Below are 19,220 nucleotides of genomic sequence, written 5' to 3'. Positions count from 1 at the left end.
TTTATTTATTTAAATAAAAAATCCGTATTTACCTAAGTCACTAGAATATTACAAATTTTTATAGTACTCCTAACAATTTTTAAGCCATTTTTTTAAATTATTTTGTATGGAATAAAATATTTTTTTGTGATATAATTTAAATAAATTTATTGAAAAATTAATAATTTAAAAATTAAAAAATATATATTTTATTCTATGCATTAAAAAAAAGCTAACAAAATATTTAATTATAAAACTTCTTCAAAATATTTATGAGCTGAAAAGTATTATATGGAATTCGAATTGATAGCTCATAAATATTTTGAAGAAGTCTCATAATTAAATATTTTGTTACCTTTTTTTTTTGATACATAGAATAAAATATATATTTTTTATTTTTAAATTATTAATTTATAATAAATTTATTTAAATTATATCAGACAAAAAAATATTTTATTCCATGCAAAACAATTTTTAAAAATAGCTTAGAAGATGTTAAGAGTACTATAAAAATTTGTAATGCCTAGTGACTTAGGTAAATACATGCATGTACTCAAATTTTAAATAAAATACTCTACATAGTTAATAATAGTTTAAAAATTAAAAAATATATATTTTTATCATCTATTTACTTAAGTTACTAAGACATTACAAATTTTTATAATATTTCTAAAAAAATATTTTATTCCATGCAAAATAATTTAAAAAATGTTAGAGGTACTATAAAAATTTGTAACAGACCTATTCGAATTATTAGGGCCATCCTTGCATGTATAATTCGAATCGCTCTAATTCGAATTACATTAACACTATATCCATGCCTAATTCGAATCAAGTTGATTCGAACTGCATAAGGCTTACATCCATTCATAATTCGAATTGGATTACTTCGAATTATAAAAACATTTACTAGTTCGACTTTGTCTAATTCGAATTACTATTCGTTTTTTCTAATTCAAATTGAACTCATTCGAATTACATAGGAATGTACTTTTGGATAAAGTTTTTTGATTTGGTAGAATTCGATAATTTTATTCTCCATTTGATTTAATTGTGTCATTTGTCCTATAAATAAACAATTAATTTTAGTTCTTTAAATAAGACAATAATTTTTTTATGTAATTAATTAGAATTTAGATTTTTTGTTTTATACAAAGAATAATCATATATTATTACATCAATAATAAAAATAATTAATTTTAAATATATTTAAACACTTATTTAAATCGCTGAAATTAATTGAATGACCGTATAAATTTTTTAAAAAAATATTAGGCGATTTAGTATTTTTCTTTAACCAAATTTAACCAAATTATATTATACGTTTTTTTTTTGTTTATTTTTTTTAATTTCTTCTCCTCCTTCTATATATGTTCAGTAAAACTAAACTATTGAGTACAAAAATTGTGTGATGACCAACAAAAGTTTTTTAACTCATTTAACCAATAATCATCTAAGATATTAAGTATCATTGGAACTCAACACAAAATTATTAAATAAAAAATAAAAAATTAGTATAAAAAAAAAGAGCAGCAGTAGAAGTAATTTACAAACTATGTAACAAAAATTTGTACTATATTAATAAATTTTTGTATTATATATAAAAATTTTTGTGCTATATAAATATTTTTTTATACTTTTCAACAAATTTTTTTATATTATATCAATAAAAATAATGTAAAAATGAAGAAGAACATACACATATTATGTGAGTGTTTTTTTAATTTGTTAAGTTTTAATTAATTTAATTGAAATTGATTAATAAAATTATTTGTATATATAACACCATTAAAAATTTTGTATATTATCAAGGCATTAAAATTAAATTTTATTATTTATTGAAAAATTACTCAATAATATATTTTAAACATTTTCTATTTTCCTTGTTAAGGTTATATTTATATTTCATAATACTTTATTTAGATCTTAATTTCTTTGCGATGTGCTATGATTAGAGCGGCTTAGATTTGATTTTGGTCATAGTATAATATTTTACTGCAATCATCATATAAATTTAATTTTAATATATTAAAATGCCTGTTTATCAGCAAAAAGTTAAAAAAGAGGTACCATTAGAAGAAAGAAAATGACAACCAAAAAGACAAAAAGATCAACTTTAGCTAAATCATTAATGCATATATTCGATGTAGTGGTTATAGTAGAACTTTTATTTTTATATATTGGATTATAATTTATAAATGGTAAAATTTTTAAAGATGGTCTAATCTATATATATATATATATTATATTGTTATGGGTATTTATAAAATATTAATGATGTTTTATTTTTATATAATTAAAATAATATTTTTGTACAAAACATTAGAGACGTTTTATCTTTTAATAATTAAAAAATATTTTTTACAAAACGTCAGTGATATTTTATACTATCATCATAACAATATAAAATATTAAAATAATTAAATATTATTATATTTCACACCAAAATTATCCATATTTAAAAATTTTAGCTAGTTATAGTATTGTGTCTGGAATCCAATATATCTATGAAGTACAAATATAAATACAAATATAGATACAAGATACGACATGACACAAAATATAATGACATACTAATTTTAAAAAATTATCAGACACAAAAACATACATATATAAATAATATGTTTATTAATATTAAATCAATAACTATTTTCAAAAAACAATCATATAACATATATTTTTTTTCTAAAATGTATAGGTGTTCAAAAGATAAAATCCTAAATTTTCATGGCTTATTTACACTTTCTTAACTTCTAAATCGATTTGAACACTCTGTAAACTCATCTCTCACATTTCTACAATAATTTAAGAATAAAAGTTACTTTTGTACAATCTAATTTTTTTTTGTATAAAACAACAACTGAATAATGTAATCACTAACCAAATGTAAAATATTGAAATTGATGATGCATAATAGTAGAAGTCTAACTCAACAATTGATACATAAATAATAAATCAATAATTTGAATCAAAGAGATTCACAGAATAAAATAGAATCAAAGAGAATCACAGCGCAAAAATAAAATCAAGAAGGATCATAAAGCAAAAACAGAATAAAAAAGAAACTCAAAATCAAAGAAAAGTACAAAACTAAATTTTGGATGATGAAAAAATAAAAATTCTCTTTAAATTGAATGGAGGAGGCAAATGGCAACTGGAGAGGCGATGAACACAGCAGCAAGCATGGGTGAGCAGGGAGAGGTAACGAACACCCACGACAGCGAACACAGATGAGTAGAGAGCGGCAATGAACACCCACAGCAGCGAGCAGCATATGCTGAGATTGAGAGTGAGTGAGTGTGGAGGGGCCGAGAGGTTGTGACGAGGATGACGACGAACAGCCACAGCGGCGACGATTGGAGGTGTGGAGAAGATACTAAGATTGAGAGTGAACCCACGACGGCGACAACCGGAGGTGTGGAGATTGGCGACGATCACCCGTCCGACGGCGAGACCAGAGGTGGCGGCAGACCGGCAATGACGATGAAAGGTTGAATGGGCGCGGAGGCAGAGATGGTGGAAGGCCGCATTATGTAGAATTGAACATTCGATGGTTATGTTATTTATGGGACGATTATGATATTTGTCAGATAATTGTGTTATTTTTATTAAATTTTTAATTTGCATGTTCATTAAATTATATAATAATATTGCATATTTGTAAAAATTCACAGATAGGATCAGATACTCACAAGTAGGGTCGGATATCCACAGGTTGACCGCAAATAGAGTTAGAGTTGAGTTATTCTCAATCCGTAAGTAAGGTAGAATTAAATTTTAGTAACAAATTCAACTCGTAGGTAGAATTAGGGTTAGATTCAAATTCTATCATATCTTATACATTGTCATCTCTAAATACACGTATCAAACAAATATTTACGTGTATCGTATCCAAAATATGTTCGACATACCAACACCACAGCTCAACAAATTGTCGTTAAGAAAACGACCATTAAAAAAAATCTCCTTGGTATTCCTTTTACAAAACAAAAATCCTTAAAACGAGAAAACAAAAATTGATGCATGCCTCTTGCTTCCATGATCATCACCCATGATTATACGCATTAAAACATACAGAGGGCAGTGATATATAATAATAATAATGGATCAAGTTCCTCTTAAGGAAAGGGGATCAAGGGCTAATTTTTTTTCTTATGACATGAAAAGGAGAGGATGATAGATATATTAGATCAATTTTTTTTTTTTTTCATAAAACCAGGTCCGACTTGCATATTTTAAATTTTTTAAATTCATCACATTCAAATCGGATAATCTGATTTAAACATTAAAAAATTTTTGAATTTTATTTTAATACAAATTAGAGAGTTTGATTTTAATTTTTTTTAAATTGAATTGTCTGTTTTTTGCATTAAATCGAATGATTCGATTTACACTCGCAAATTATTTCTCATTCAAATAGAGAAATTCTCCACGTACAAACAGTCTTTTTATACAAGTCTTTACAAATCCACATTCTTCTTCTTTTTGCGCACGTTCTTCTTCCTCTTCCTCTTCTTTTTCTTTTTTTCTTTCGTTTCTTGCCTTCTCTTTCTTCTTCTTCAACCATTACTGCACGTTTTCACTACACCTTGTTCTTCTTCTTGCTGCACGTTCTTCTTCCTCTTCCTCTTCTTCTTCTTTTCTTTCGTTTCTTGCCTTCTCTTTCTCCTTCTTCAACCGTTACTGCACGTTTTCACTGCATCTTCTTCTAAATGCACGTTCTTCTTCTTCTTCTTTTCTTTTTTCGTTTCTTGTCTTCTCTTTCTCCTTCTTCATTTACGTGCTTTTCTCTCTGTTTTCTTTCTTCGTTATTCTCGATTTCTATTATTTTTTGACATCAAGCTCTGAAATCGTTTTTGAAGAAGAAGAAGCAGCAGAAGATGAGGAGGAGAAAGAGAAAGAGTTCTGAATTATGCATAAGGTGTACTTCAACGAATTTTGGGTGTATTTCTTAAATCCTTTGGGTGTAGTTTTTGTAATCCTTTGGATGTATTTCTGTAATCCTTTGGGTGTATTTCTATAATCGTTTTGGTGAATTCCTGTAACCGTTTGGGTGTATTTCTGTAATCGTTTGAGTGTATTTCTGTAATCGTTTGGGTGTATTTCTGAAGTTCCATTATCTTCAAATTTGGCAAAAAACTCGTTTTCATGGAGGAAGAAGAAGAGTCGCTTATAATGCATGGTGAGTAGCGCGCTTTGAAAACAAGAAGTGGTTAAATAACGTGCGTTTATTTACTCTTGAATGTGGGAGTGTAATAGTATTTTTTGTTGGGTTTGTGCCAACTTATAAAACTTGTAAACCAAAAAGACTTGTGACCTCATTCAGATATAAGTCATATACTACTTTAATGGCTCATAACACTGAAAAATACTAATTTCAATCGAATAAAAAAAATTTTCTAAAGATCAAGATCTTTTATATAAAAAAATTAGTAAAATAATAAAATAAAAAATAATTATTATTAAATTAAAATAATAAAAATTATATAGGATGAAAATTATAAATCTAACAATAATTAATTTTTATTTTATTATTTTACTATTTTTTATTTTAAAATATTTAAATTTAATAAATAATAGTGAGAAAAATAATTAATCGAGAAACTACAAAGGACAAGAGCATAACATTTGCGTCCTTGGTTCAGGATCATGTCCCTTCCATCCACGTGCTTTTCTTAATTATACCCTTCACTCTTCCCCACCCCTACCTCTCTCTACACTCTACTCTTTACTCAACTACGCCCTATCCCTAATCCCTATTAATGCTATAGTATCATCCTTTTCCCTCTCCATTTTTCTCTTTTCTCCCACTCACCAATGCAATTCCTCCCTTCCTTCAACCCTACTCCAACAACAAATCTCTCAAATTTAACACAGCTTTGAATTTGAACAAATCAGGGTCAATTTTCTTTTTCTTTTCTTTTCTTTTACATAATAATAATGTACTACTATAATACTATTGTTTTGTTCTCAAATTAAAAATCGAGAAAAGAAAAATAAGCTTATTCCTGCGCTAAGATACAAATGCATATGGTAGCAGTCACCAAGTTCAGTAAACAGTACCACAAGTACTTTAGTGAGTCAGAGTCAGAAAAAAAAAACCACAAAAACACATCACCTTCTCTCTCATCCGTTCAGATCTGAAGGCCGTGTCTGCTAATAACAACATCCCTACCGTACAGCTGGCTGTGTCTGCGTCCTTGATATCCATCCCAGCCACCTCGTAACAACCCCCTCTTCTCTTCTTCCTCCTCCTCCTACTCCTTGTTCTTCTTCCCTGTTACTACTTACTACCGTTACCGTTACCGTTCCTCACAAACCTGCTCAATCCCGTTATCTCAGACATACTCCTCGTGTTAATTACCAAATTGCCCCCGATTTCAGCACCACTACCGTTATTATGCTTACTTATTATCATCTCCGATGTCAGGTAAAGTAGATCCGACGGCTGAACATCGCTCCACCGTTGTAACTGCCCTCGCAACAAACCATTATAATCGTAACCGCATTGTTTAGGGGTAGGAGAGACAATTATCCTGTGCTCCAACCTCCGTTCCGCACCGGTGCTCCTCCTTTCTTTCTCTTTCTCCGCTTCCTGATGCGTCGTCGTTTTCACCAACAGCATCCCGTCTTTTCTTGGACGCATTAACCACTTCTTGTTATTATTATTATTCGATTTCGATGTCGTTGCACACGTGGCACTATCAAGCGACCTCCTAAACGACGACGTTGGCGCTGCGTTTCGTCGTTCTGTTTCGTTCTCGTTCTCAACAATGATCTCCAAGAACCCTCCTTCTTTCTCACCAACCCACGAGTGCCTTCCGGAGACTCGCCGTGTTTCGTACCTCTCCGAACACGCTTCGTTCTCGCTCTGAGGGTGCACCGGTGCGGCTGCATTGTTATCTTCCACCAGAAGAATGTCCTCCGGATCCACTCGATGCCGGCACAAAGGACACGTGGAGTGCGCGTCAAGCCACGTGTCCACGCACTCCACGTGGAACGCGTGCTTGCACTTCGGGAGGAGCCGGAGGACTTCAGAGGACTCGAATTTTGCGAGACAAATCGCGCAATCGAGTCCTTCTTTCTGTCCCCGGAGGGATCCGAATCTGAAGATTGGAAGCGATTCCACTATGGAACGGTCGATGCCGGAGTTTTTTCTTCCGGCGAATGTTGCCGCGCGTGAGGTGTAATTGTAGCGGGTTCCGGTAGCTCCGGTGGAGTCGGTGGCGCCGCCGTTGCAGTGCTTGATGTAGAGGAGGAGGAGAAAGGTGAGAGAGAACATGGTGGTTAATATGCCAACTACCACCGCCATGCCTGGCTTGAAGGCGGATGAAGTTCTTTGGGAATCCAGCGGCGGTGGTGGCGGTGGCGGCGGCGGCGTTTCTCTAGTTTGATTAGCCACTGCATATGCAACAGTGCTGAGGTTAGCAAGTAGAAGAAAAGTGAATGTTATTAAAAACGAGAAGAATGAAAGGTTGAAAGTTGCAAAAGAAGAAGAAGCCATGTGAAAGAGTGAGAGCAATGATAATGAAAATGGTGGTTATGGAGTGATGGTAGTGTTTATGTGGAAAATATCATTAAGAGAGAAGAAGAGAGAGAAGAGGGAAGTGGCTGGGCTCTGTTTGTGAGCATTAAATTTCAATCATGTGAGGATGGTGAGAAAGAGGACAGTGAAAATGAATGAATGAATGAACGAATGAAAGTGTGTGTTAATGGTTATGGTGTTAGTGGCTGTTATGGAAGAGATTCTATGTGGTAGGGATTCAGGGGAAAAAGTTACAAAAAGACAAGACAAATAACATACCTTACGTTTGCCCTTTATTAATTCAATATTAATATAAAAACAATTTTTGGATGTATCTTTGTATATAATAATGCTACATGACAAGTGCTATGTGTAACTTAAAAAGTATGCTTTTCACAAGAAAAATACATATATGTGCTTGGTTCCACTATAAGAGAAATATGAGTATTGTGTATTATTCTACGTATATATTAATACTAAGAGGTACATATAATAATGTACGCAACATAATTGAACATATGATCGATGATTAGCAAAATTTCCAACATGAGAAGCCATGCAATGACAAGTTTATTAACCATTTTTTATATTAATTTTTATTACAATTAACTATCTGCAATTCTCTTACAACATGCATGTGACACTGTACTTTATATATCCTAGCTAGCAAATACTAGTTGACAAAATGATTACTTTTCAAAATTATATCTAAATTTTGATGCATGCTAAAAGAGCCTTTTCTATCTCTCATGTAATTATTAGAAGTGAGGGGAAAGAAAAAACATTTATCGGAAACGAGAAAACAACATATGTATAGATGACGAAAACACCAACAAACATCGGACAATAACCCAACAATATCGGCAGAGATAAAAAGGTTGACAAAAAAGGGGTTATGATTCTTCAAATTGTTACGTAGGTTGGATGGATCCAACGGCCTCTCACCATCAAGAAATCATCATCCATCATATAGGAAAGGAACCCATCATATCATGTTCTTAATTAGCTTAGGCATAGACTACAAATATAGCTTGGAAGGACCACAAGGATTGCTCATACACAAATGTTTTTTTTTTAGTCTCATTTTTCTAATACCAGATTAAATTATTAAAATTTGATATTTTAAATGTAACTTTATTTTAGAATAAATAACTATTTTTTATTATGAAAGATTTAGATACTGACGAGTCTATCTGCAAAAAAACAAAAATAATATTATATCTATAAAAAATAAATTTTATTTGACAAAATTATTCAAATTTTTTAGACGACCACTCCAATGAAGTCATCAAAAATGACTTTTGCTTAATCTTAAAGTTAGATAATTGGATATGTTTTGGGATTAAGATCTTGTGGTGGACATGCGCTCATTTTGATAGACAAAAACTAAGGTTGGTCTAGCATAATTTTGGTTCAATGTATTAAATAGATTTGGTTGAACCAATATATAAATAAACCGATTTGTTATAAAAAAAAAATAAATTAAATTTTAATTATTTTTATTAATTTAGATTAAATCATATTTTAAATTCATCTTAGAAATATGGCATTAATTTGATAAAAAAAAACTAATAAAATTTTATCATTCGTGTAATTATATTGATAAAATAATTAAAAATAATATAAAATTTTAAATGAACTAAGAGTTTGTTTGGGTAAGTTTTTTTAAAAAATCTTTTTTTAAGTTATTTCTTTTCAAAAGATTTTATAGAAAAATAAAAATAATTTTATATTTGGATAACTCATGCAAAAAGATCTTTTTATTTATCAATTATGTTTGGGTATAACTATATAAAAGTACTTTTTTGTTTATTTATTACGTGAAAAATATCTTTTTTTTAAAGAATGTTTTTTTAAAAAGATAGAAATTATAACTTCTCAAAAAAGATTTTATTTTTATTTTTATAGTGCTTTTATTTTTACTAATAAAAAATTACCAAACACACTAAAAAAAGATCTTTTTTCATTAAAAAAAAATTATCAATTTAGTGGCGCTCAAACATACACTAAGAATAAGTATTAGAAGAACAAATTTCACTTGAAATTTTAAATCATTATTTATAATATATGGTCCACAAATATTTTTGTAGGATTCAAAATAAAATTAAAATTAAAATTAGCACTAGAAATGCTCTAATTACAGTTAATTATAATTATAATAGTGTACTTTAAATAAAATAATACGTTATTTTAAATAAAAATTATACTTAACACTTAATTACAAACAAAATCCCATTCTTAACTTTAAATTAGACTTCTAATTTTTATTAAAAAAATATTTCAATAACTAATAAAATTATAATTGTTAACACTTAGTAAATGTTTAATTTAATTATAAATATAAATAATTGTCTAATTTTTAAGATTTAAATTAATTATTTAATTAATTAATATTTTTTAATATGGTTTATTTTTTGGATTTTTTATTTATATAAATTAAATAAATATTTTATTTATTAAATTAAATAATTTTAAAAATTATTACAAAAATACGTTATCTACTCTTATCTCGTTTACACTATTCTTCGGGTATTCAAACATGTACCCCAATCAGAATCTGAGAAACCACGGAGGGACAAGTCACAAACAGACTCAAAAAGTAATCCTTTTCTAGGAGTTCCTTTCAAGTATTTCAACACATGTAAGGGTACTTTGAAGTGCTCCTCTGCGGAACAATCTAGAAATTGACTTAACGTGCTAATAGCAAAGTTTATGTCAGGCCTGGTATTAGTGAGGTATATCAACCTTCCAATGAGTCTTCTATATGATTTAGCATAATTCAACAATGTTTCTAATAACTTTGAGAGTTGAATTGAATAATTCATAGGTATGCTAGCTGGTTTTGAATCTAATAATCCATACTCTTTTAGGAGATCAAGAGTATACTTCTTTTGATATAATCATATAAAGTTATTCCCCTTTTGCTCCTTGCAATTCCTATGTCCAAGACAAATTTTAGTTTTCCTAAATCTTTGATTTTGAACAAAGTGTCAAATTTCATCTTCACACGTTGGATCTCTTCTATGTCATCCCCCGCTAGAACCAAATCATCGACATAAACAAGAATAAAAGTGAAACCTGTTGGAGAAAATTTGGTGAAAAAGGGAATAATCTGCCTTTGATTGTGTGTAACCTGCAGCAATCAAGACAGAGCATAACTTAGAGTTTCACTGGCGACTTGCTTGTTTAAGGCCATATAAGGATCGTTCTAGCTTTCAAACCATTCCTAGCTATACATTTAAACCAAGGGACAACTTTATATAGACTTCTTCAGATAGATTACCATAAAGAAAGGCAGTGGTCACATCTAATTGATGAATAAACTAGTTCTTACTAGTTGCAATTGCTAAGAGTACACGAAGGGTAGTCATTTTGATTACAGGACTAATGGTATCAAAATAGTCATACCCATGTGTTTGAGTGAAACCCTTGACTACAGGCCTTGCTTTGTGTCTTTCTATAGTCCCATTAGAGTTATACTTTTTAAATACCCATTTACATCCGATTGGATGCTTCCCTTTTGGTAGAGTAGTAAGTTTTCAGGTCTTGCTTTCCTCCAATGCTTCATGCTCAGCTTTGATTTTTTTGCCAACAATCACTCAGAATAACCTGCTCATAGTTCTTTGGTTTCGGATTTGTGAAAATTGTGATGAAAAGTGCTTTGTGTGATTGTGATAGGAAATTGTAACTCAAGTAATTGAAAAGAAGATACCATTTTCTGATTGATGATTGGACCATACTATCAGAGACAGTAGTTTGCATACATTCATAATTATCAAGGTATCTTGGCTTGTGTCTTTCTCTAAGAGATCTTCTTAATGAAGGAGGTGGATTAATATCAGTGGCTGAGAATTAGATGAATTTTCATCATATAATGGGATAGTAGATGATACTGTGCTGCTGGTAAACTCAAAGAAATGGGTAAAGTTGGCTGTGGTTGAACATCAATTATGTTGGAAAGAGTATTTGGCAATGTATGTTGAATGGGATGTAAATATAAGGTATGAGAAGATAATGTGCTGCTATCAAAGACATCCATAGGATCATGATTATGTAATGTAAGCTTATGATTAGAATTGGAAACATGTTCAAATTGATGAGAAACTTGATTATTCTTATATGAAAAGAAATTTTCATAAAAATTACATTTTTAGAAATGAAAAATTATTTGTTATTAATGTCCATCAAAAGATATCATTTTGTTCCTGTTTTAAAGTCAAGAAAAATGCATTTTCTTCCTCTTTTATCCAATTTCTTTCTATTTGCAACTAAAGTTGAAGCAAATGCAAGACATCCAAAAATTCTGAAGTGTTGAATGTTTGGTATTTTACTAAAAATAATCTGATAATGACTTTTATTATTAATAGATGAACTAGACACTCTATTGAAAATATGTACAACATGTGATGCAGTATATCTCTAAAAAATTTTAGGAAGATGAGCCTTAAAAATGAGTGCCCTAGCAATATTCAAAATATTTTAATATTTTCGTTCTACAACTTTATTTTATTGAAGTGTCTCAACATATGAAGTCTAATGAATTATTCCCTATTTTTCATAAAAGGAACTCATAATGAATTCAGCTCTATTATCAGTCCCGATATTTTTTTATTTTAGTTTGAAATTGGGTTTCAATTAGTTGCACAAATTGTTGGATAAAAAAAAGAAGTTTCACTTTTATTTTTCATAAAAAATAGTCAAGTGAATCTGCTTTTGTCTTCTACCATTGTTAAAAAATACTTATGGCCAGCAAAAGATGGATAGAAATAGGTCCCCAAATATCCATGTGCACTAAATCAAATAAATTGACAGATTTTGTTTGACTCAAATAAAAAGGCAATCTTCTTTGTTTTGCATAATGACATGGTTCACAAGGTTCACCTTTTAATGGACATATAATAAAAGGATAACTCTTTTTCATTTCTTGAAACTTATCAATTGAGACATGTCCTAACCTATAATGCCAAGTTTCATGATTTATAGTGTATGTGATAGCAGCAACACTAACTGAATTACTGATGTTGACTAGTTTTCTATTCTTTACTTCTAAGTTGACAAGTTGCATCTGACTTGAAGATATACAAGCCACTCTTTGTCTAGTATGACCAATCATCTTCAAGAAAAGGTTGTTCTGTATCTCACAGTATGTATAAAAATTGACAAGGTAAAAAATTAGTTGCTTTCGACACAAATATGAGATTAAAATTGAAAAAGGGCACATATAATGCATTTGTAAGGTAAAAATCACGGGTTAAAATTATAGTTCCACTAATTGTAGTTATGGTCTCAGTTCCATTTGGATATTTGATTAATACAGGATCTATTGTGTGATGAGAGTGAAAGGTTTGAAGAGAAAAAGTAACATGTGCAATGGCACCAGTGTCAATTATCTAGTTGTGTGTGTAAAGCAATGTGAAAAACTGATAAAATATGGTGTATATCTGCTGAAGGAGCTATCATTGTGTTTATAGCTTGTGTTTGAAGAGAATTATGAGCAAAATCATCTTTATATTGCTGGAATAGAGAAATCAATTCTTGTTTTTGATCTTCGAAAAATAAGTTGTTGTCTAGGCTTTTACTATTCTCCTCTTGAGTTGAACGCATATCAGGTATGTTGCCATTTCAACATGTTTTCTCAGCAACAATCATATTGTTCACATTTGCTACTCCAAATCTCTTTTGTAAATGAGGAGAAAATCCATGCTTATGGTAGCAGGTCTCTATGGTGTGTCCAGCCTTCCTACAATGAGAATAACTTCTCATCATTCCTCTTCCACTACTAACTCTACCTCGGCCTCGGCCACGTCCACCTTTGCCACCTCGATTTGTGATACAAGAATTTGCATTCAAGGTTATACCAAACCCTTTATTATTTTCATTACCAGTTCCTCCAATATTGACAGCATTAACTAGCATCCTTTCTTCACTTTGATCTGAGTTGGTTAATTGTCTTTCTTGTTGCAAAAGCAAAGAATAGATGGAATTCACACTGGGTAGTGGCACCATCAACATAATCTGTGATTTCATTATTGTGTACTGCTCATTTAATCCTCTCAAAATTCTAACAACATGTTCTTGGTCTCTATATTCTCTTATGATCTTTAGTCCACATGAGCATGATACTCCACAGGCACATGATGGGATTGGTTTGAACTCATCAAGTTCTTCCCAAATTCCCTTAAGTTTAGTGAAATATGCAGTGATGGATAGATCTCCCTGCTTTATCGCAAACATCTCTTCTTGAAGATCAGCTATCCGAAACAAATCACCTTCATAGAATCTGTGCTTGAGATCGTTCCAAAGCTCCGAGGCCATGTTACACCAAAGAACACTCTGAAGAATCTTTGTGCTTAGAGAAGAATGCAACCACGATAGTACAAATGTGTTGCATCTGTCCAGGCTTCATAGGTTGAGTCAGTTTTTTCAGGTTTTAGAATGCTTCCATCAATAAATCCCAACTTGTTCTTCGATTTGATGGATAGCCAAACCGATCTCGTCCATGAGTGATAATTTCGAGTTTTAAGAGAAACTTGAGTTAGTGATAAACCTGGGTTTTCATTTGGATGGAGGTAGAAGGGACTTATCTGGTCTTAAATCGGGCTCAATGTTGATCTCCCTACTTGCGTTTGAAGGCTGGCAAGTTGATTCATCAATCTTGTGAGATTTTGTAAATCACTCATTGAAAATGTTTGCAGTTGCGAATTTTCTGGATTCTCTACTCTAGCTTTTCGATTTGCCATGGATATCGCAGAAAGAAGAGGCAAAGTTCACACTTCTTACTTAACAATATTTGTAGCTAGCTCTTCCACGCTCACCGCACCATGATAAAATATGTTCTGAACTGCAGATTTGTTAGTAAAAAAAGAAAGATTATGCTATGCAAGCTAAAAAAGAGAAAAAATGTGTCTATTATATTAGTGAATAAATCATATCTTTATAGAGACAAAAAGTACAGTTATATATAACAAAAAAAAAATTATACTAGTTACCTTTTCATATTCTATTATACTATTGTGATCTACTAGTGTCACATAATACCTAATAAAACAAAGAGTATTAAAAATATTAATAGTATTTATACATTAATAAATTAGTATATTTATACGTAGACTAAAAGTAATAATCTAGCTAATTATAAATAAAGTCAGTTCTAACTAAATCTAACTAACTAAATATTACGTATATGTACTCATGCACTGATGTGTGAAAAAATATGAAGGTCAAGTTACAATTATATTGAACTAAAATCTGAGAGTGAGTTCAATATTTGATTCTTAAGAATTTTAAAAGATAAGAACAAAGACAAAGATAAGTCTATTTAATTTCTAATTTTCTTGAATGAAATGTTTTATATATATATATATATATATATATATATAAAGAAATTAACGAGTGACATTATTCTTTTATAATTGTATTTGACAATTGTTTGACAGTTGCTCTTTTTTGCATAGTGGAGAATTATTTATGAATACCGAGTTGGTTGGGTTCATAATTTAAGCAATGAAAAAAACCGTTTAAATTAAATTTTGATATTGAATGAATTTAGTCAATATCTCTTAGGGTTATTGACCGAAATTCTTTTTGAAAAAATATAAAATTTAAATTTTTTATTATATTTATTATGTATTTATTGAAATAAAAATGTAAAAACTTCTATTAATAATAATCTATGATGGATATATATTAACTAAATTCTTAAAATTTATTTTATAACTTTAAAATAACAAGTTTTAAATAAAGATAAAGCGTTGTTTTAGTCTTTAATATTTGAACTAAATCTTAATTTTATCCTAATATTTAAAAGTTATTTTGTTTTAAATATTTTATTTGTCTTATTTTTATTTTTGATCAAAATTATTTTTTTAAAATAAAATTTTTCTTTCATTATTCTCTTCTTCTTTCTTTTATTTTTTTCATCAATCTAATTTTCAAATTGCTACAATTATTATTATATATGGTCATCATATATACGATTGTTATCGTTATTTGGAAGATGATAACAAAAGAAATATATATTTTTAGAAAAAAAACTTCAATTTTTGACATGAACATTAATTAAAAAAAATGACGAAACAAGAGGTTTGATATTAAAAAAATATGACGTTTTAAATGTAAGTAAAATTAAGACTTAATTTAAACATAAAAGGTTAAATTATTGTTTTACCCTTTAAATACAAACATAGATGATGAATTATTTTGTCACTACTACTACTACTGTATATACGTTAACTTTTCTCTTGCTTGTTCCCTTGTCATGAATGTTGCTAGAAGTCGAAGAGGCTGTATAGTGATTCTGTATTCTCATATGGATTTTGTTTTAATGCTTCTATTTTCAAGGATCATCACTTTGTGTTTATCCTCTTTGCTTTTAATTTGCTTCGCTTTTTTGTTGTTCCTTGCATCATGTGGAGTAGTCTCATCAAGCTACCTGCTTATGTCAATATGTCTATTAACAGTTTTTAGAGACACACTTAAAATAAATAAGTTTTGAGTTTCGAAGTAGAAACTTATTTAATGGGTCGATATAGCATATCGATAAGAAAGTGAATTTTGATTGATAAGGATTTATTGAAAAAGAATAAAGTAATCGAAGAAATGAAGAAGTTAATAAGTGAAGACAATTGATGAAAATTATAGACAACATTCAAAGCGTGAGAACGGTTACTCAAGATTATATTCATATGGGATATATTTGTTTGGTTTTGATTGGCTGAAAAGCTGTATAAATAGCTAAAAGATGAAAGAAAAAAGGGTTGGAATCTCATATCAAAAAACAATTTCGCACACTTATATTCCCATCAAATTTCTGAGTCTGCTAAGAGCTTTTTTTTTTGTAAAATTTTTTCTATATCTTTTACTTTCAATTTAAATTTCTTGTAATCTTTATTTTTTTTACAAATTTATCTTTCCAACAAATTTACTTTTTTAATTTCTTTTAAGATTCAGCATTCTGTTTTTTTATTTTAAAAGTCCTTCGATAATTTATTTTTTTATTTAAATTTAATGTTATTCATTTTAATTTTAACCATTTTACTTTTAAATTTATTTACTTTTTTTTCAAATTTTCTTTTATTATTTTAATCAATTAAAAGAATTTTGAATACACTATCAAAAATAAATATTCATAAAGAAGAGTAGATTTGTTTCTAAAATTTAGATATTAAACCACTTCGATTTTGAAGTAAAACACCTATTATGAGCTTCCTTTTAATTAATTAACCATGTGCTTTCTGGTGATTTAGACCTAGTATTGGTTATTATATATATGCTATGATGCATGGATATAGGACACGACACGACACGGGACATGCCGGCACGCAAATTTTAAAATCTTACATGACACGAGGACACACATATATATAAAATATAAAGTATTTTTTAGATAAATTGTAATGATATTTTAATATTTTATTGATATTAAAATATAAATTAAAATTTTTAATTTTTTTAATATCTTATTTTAATTATATCAAGTATTTAAAATATTTTTTGTTTTAATAAATAATAATATATACTATATCTAAATTTATTTTAAGAATATATGTTAAAAATAAGACTGGACACGCAGATACGTGATTGTATTTAGGTGTGTCTAAAAATATCTAAAAGAAAATCAGACATAATTAAAAACAGCAGACATGCGTATCAGACGAGTGTCGTGTCCAAAATGTATCTGACATGCGTGTCCGTGTTTCATAATATACATGTGATTGATGGGGCAAGAACAAAGTGTAGAATGTTATGGAATCATCGGTATCAGTCAAGTGGATTAAATTTCAACACGAATAATTATTGTGAGTAACTAATAAGTAAGTATTTTAATATTTTTAATGCATTATTTATTAATACACAGATAAAAATTCGGATGAGATTGACACAAAAGACAACAACGGCTTAGTTGTCGAGTTATATATTCATACTGCTGGAATAATAACTTTGATTTGGTAGATAGCTCTTGTTATATAAGATAGGGATTTGGACCACAATAATATATATATATATATATATATATATATATATATATATATATATATATATATATATATATATATATATATAAAAGTGAAGCCAAATTGAACGTGCGGTGCTAGATTATGTAGTTATCATTTTATTTATTTATTCATTTTTTATTTTGTAGAAATTAGAATGAGTGGCTATTGCAGCTACACGATCAAGACAAATATTTTGCTATTTGTCTTTGTACAATAATGTTTCACATGAATAATAGGTACTAGCCTGCTATATGCTACTACTGTTAATAACAATTATTAATTTATCATAATGAGTGAAGAAGGGGTTTAAACTAAGTGGGATAGAGGGGGTGTGAATTTCCTCAATTTTTTTCTTCTAATTATTTAATAAAGTATAATTTTAATTATTTAATATTTTTTATATATATTTTTTCTACTTAAAGAATATAAAATAAGAAATTATATTTTATAAATAAAATAATAAAAAAATTGAGAGAATTTATCTCTGAAAATTTAAAAAAAAAAATTACTTGAAAGGTAAACTATTAGGAAGAAGCTCTGAAGTCTTCTCCAATGAGACGAAGAAGAGATGTGTAGTTGAATAAATAAATATATAAAAACTCTTATAATTAACATTGATTTGGTAAAATTTTATAAAAAAATATTTATATTTTTAAAAAATATAAGTATTTTATTTTATATTTAATAAATAAAAATATATATTTATGTTTGTAATTTTAAAAAGTTAAGATGTTTTTAAAATTATTTAAAAGATTATTTTTAATATCAATTTGTACTTATTATCAAAATTAAAGTGTTTAATATAACTCTTATATATTAATATATATTTATAATTATATTTAATTAATTATTAAGGCCAAATTCTATATTTTTATTTATATTTATTATTATTATTTTAAAATTTAAAATTTATTTTATGAAATATAATTATTATTTAGTTTTCTTATTAAAATTTATTTTTAGTTTAATTTATCAAATATAGATATTGTAATTTTTTTTAACAATTATCTTTTAAAAATCAAATTTAATAAACTACTTGTAATAAAAAGTCAAAATTTTCCTAAATCAAGTCTAAGTCATATGGGACTAAAGACATATGATTATGGTTCAAAACTTAAATAATTACGTATTTTTAATAAAAATGGATTTTGTTTTCTTTATCTTAGTATTAGATGGAATTTTTCAAGATCTTCGTGCTCATTTGAGTATACTGCTCTCAATTTAAAAACGTAATTTTTTACATATTTACCTTTTAGATCTCACTATTGATGTTGTTCTAAAATCGATTTTAAAGCAACAACCATATCTGTAACAATATTTACTAGATCAATCATTCACTTCCCTTTATTTTTATGACCAAATTAGTTTTTTTAAAAAGTTTCACATCATACACTTGATCCTAAACAAAATTTTATCACTGTAGAAGTCCTTAAAAATTACCTATCAAATAGATTCTATTTGATACTTAAAGGAGAATTAATTTGTCTTATCATAATTATTTTTTTAGGATTTATTATCTTATAATAAAATTTAGGTAAACCACAAAAAATGTACTTAAATAGTTTTGTCGTGGACAAAAAATGCACTTAAATTTTGTTATTGACAAAAATGTCTTCAAATAATTTTAAAATGCAACAAAAATATCCAACATTAAATATGTATTCTCAAAAAATACTTTAAAAATTGAATTTTGATACAATTTTTTGCAAGCATGATTAGAA

The 19,220-nt window shown here is 28.4% G+C and overlaps 2 protein-coding genes across 2 annotated transcripts; both read right to left on the bottom strand.

Annotated features, from left to right (window-relative positions):
* Positions 1-5,863: 5,863 nt before the first annotated feature.
* On the bottom strand, positions 5,864-7,849 carry LOC112766656 (RING-H2 finger protein ATL43-like). The gene has a single exon (XM_025812552.3). It carries the CDS (start codon positions 7,481-7,483, stop codon positions 6,263-6,265), a length of 1,221 nt encoding a protein of 406 aa, XP_025668337.1. The 5' UTR covers positions 7,484-7,849; the 3' UTR covers positions 5,864-6,262.
* A 5,277-nt stretch (positions 7,850-13,126) lies between these two features.
* LOC140180772 (uncharacterized) lies at positions 13,127-13,819 on the bottom strand. The gene has a single exon (XM_072222065.1). It carries the CDS (start codon positions 13,817-13,819, stop codon positions 13,127-13,129), a length of 693 nt encoding a protein of 230 aa, XP_072078166.1.
* Between the last annotated feature and the right edge of the window lie 5,401 nt (positions 13,820-19,220).

The sequence above is a fragment of the Arachis hypogaea genome, chromosome 17 (assembly GCF_003086295.3).
Source record: "Arachis hypogaea cultivar Tifrunner chromosome 17, arahy.Tifrunner.gnm2.J5K5, whole genome shotgun sequence".
Taxonomy (NCBI): domain Eukaryota; kingdom Viridiplantae; phylum Streptophyta; class Magnoliopsida; order Fabales; family Fabaceae; genus Arachis; species Arachis hypogaea.
This window is presented reverse-complemented; position numbering and strand designations above follow the sequence as displayed.

Excerpts from the sequence above, each read along its gene's own strand:
- LOC140180772 (XM_072222065.1), bottom strand. The coding sequence starts at position 13,819 with ATGGCCTCGGAGCTTTGGAACGATCTCAAGCACAGATTCTATGAAGGT.
- LOC112766656 (XM_025812552.3), bottom strand. The coding sequence starts at position 7,483 with ATGGCTTCTTCTTCTTTTGCAACTTTCAACCTTTCATTCTTCTCGTTT.